Source organism: Hippocampus comes, unplaced genomic scaffold, assembly GCF_001891065.2.
Source record: "Hippocampus comes isolate QL1 unplaced genomic scaffold, H_comes_QL1_v1.1 C16952664, whole genome shotgun sequence".
NCBI lineage: Eukaryota > Metazoa > Chordata > Actinopteri > Syngnathiformes > Syngnathidae > Hippocampus > Hippocampus comes.
Genome location: NW_017841368.1, coordinates 1 through 1,365, shown reverse-complemented (window position 1 = coordinate 1,365; position 1,365 = coordinate 1). Strand labels below are relative to the sequence as shown.

At 45.1% G+C, this 1,365-nt stretch overlaps 1 protein-coding gene across 1 annotated transcript; it reads right to left on the bottom strand.

Moving 5' to 3' along the window:
• Nucleotides 1-6: 6 nt before the first annotated feature.
• LOC109509572 (Niemann-Pick C1-like protein 1) lies at nucleotides 7-1,315 on the bottom strand. The gene is made up of 4 exons (XM_019859405.1): nucleotides 975-1,315; nucleotides 727-840; nucleotides 475-637; nucleotides 7-240 (listed from the first exon to the last, which is right to left on the bottom strand). The coding sequence occupies exons 1-4, from the start codon at nucleotides 1,233-1,235 to the stop codon at nucleotides 11-13; spliced, it is 768 nt and encodes a 255-aa protein (XP_019714964.1). The 5' UTR covers nucleotides 1,236-1,315; the 3' UTR covers nucleotides 7-10.
• Between the last annotated feature and the right edge of the window lie 50 nt (nucleotides 1,316-1,365).

The window sequence follows — 1,365 nt, the reverse complement described above, 5'->3', positions numbered from 1 at the left end:
TTCTTGGAGCTCAAAAATGGTCAATTTTCACTTCCTGTTTGTGTTTCACACTCGGTGGTGGGCCTTCGGCGTACACAGTAGCCTTTGTAGCATTGGCGTGTGGCTCCTCCTTTGCCTCATCGTCTTCATAGCTCATGTTATCATAGAATTGTCTCATGTTGTTTGTCAGCTCCAATTCCTGGCGGGTCTTTGCCTCTGCTTGCTGCATCTGCACCAGCATGGCTTTATTCACACCGGGCCCTGTTTAAAGCACAAAATGGTGATGATATGTTGTTTGTCCAGCATGCTCATTTCACTCAGAAAATGTTAAGGATATTTTGCTATCTGTTGAACTTTCAGTTTGATCCTAAAATGCACTCTAAAGCTTTCCAGGTGAGCATTCAAAAAGCTTAGAAAAAGGTCAAATTAAATCCGGAAATATCACCCCAAAGCTTGACATGCAAAATATTTGTTATTGTTGACAAAAACACTTACCAAAGTAACTAAGCACCACAGGGAGGAAGATGAGTCCATGAGCCATCCCCAGAAGTGTGATGACCAGATTGAGGCGGAAGAAGAAGATCTGGATAAGCTGCGCTTTGGCAAAGGCCAAAACAAGGATGCCGGGCAGGTTGGTCATCGCAACACCAGCGAACACCTTTTTGGTCAAAGCAAACCCTCTTAGACAGCCGTGGATACACACTTGGAAATGTCCTGATGTCAACTGTAGCAGACTATGCAACTTACTGCACTGCCCATGTTGGCGGTGGCCTCTTTGGCTCGCTCCACATGTGTGGGCTTTATGCTGAGAGCAAACGATCTCGTCATGTGGGACACAAATTCCACAGAAATGCCCACTGCCTGTAAATCATTGCAATCAAAAGATGACCAACATAGACAAAAAAGAGAAACATGGATTAATGTCTGTAACTTAATTGTATCAGACTGCTTTGATTGTTCGATTCATTGACTGACCGTCAAATCTGTGCACTTACTGTAACCAGGTTAATGAGGGCCACGGCATTGTAATGGATTCCCCAGAGTGTCATGACCCCAACAGTGTCCACAGTGATCATAATGATGGTGATGAGGTTGAGTAGACCGGAGCGCAGGTCCAGGCCCAGAAGCAGACAGCACACAACAAATGTTGGCAGCAGACACAGTGAGATGTTGAAGAGGCCCTCTGGTACGATCGTCAGGTACTGCTCGTAGAAAACGTTGGTCACCCTGCGAGAGAGACACGGAACCATTTTCATGTTAACGTCACTGGCGGTTTCAATGTCATTTTGAAAATGGAGCAGTGAACCAAAAGATCCAGCACATGACACTTTCAAGAAGCTTTTAGTCAATACGGTTGCTACAGTGGACAGCTTATCATGTTATCAG

Bases quoted from the DNA above. Each gene is read 5' to 3' on its own strand.
- LOC109509572 (XM_019859405.1), bottom strand. From the start codon at position 1,235: ATGAAAATGGTTCCGTGTCTCTCTCGCAGGGTGACCAACGTTTTCTAC. The intron at 841-974 runs GTAAGTGCACAG...AATGATTTACAG, and splicing joins CCCTCATTAACCTGGTTACA to GCAGTGGGCATTTCTGTGGA. The intron at 241-474 runs GTAAGTGTTTTT...TGCTTTAAACAG, and splicing joins TGTGGTGCTTAGTTACTTTG to GGCCCGGTGTGAATAAAGCC.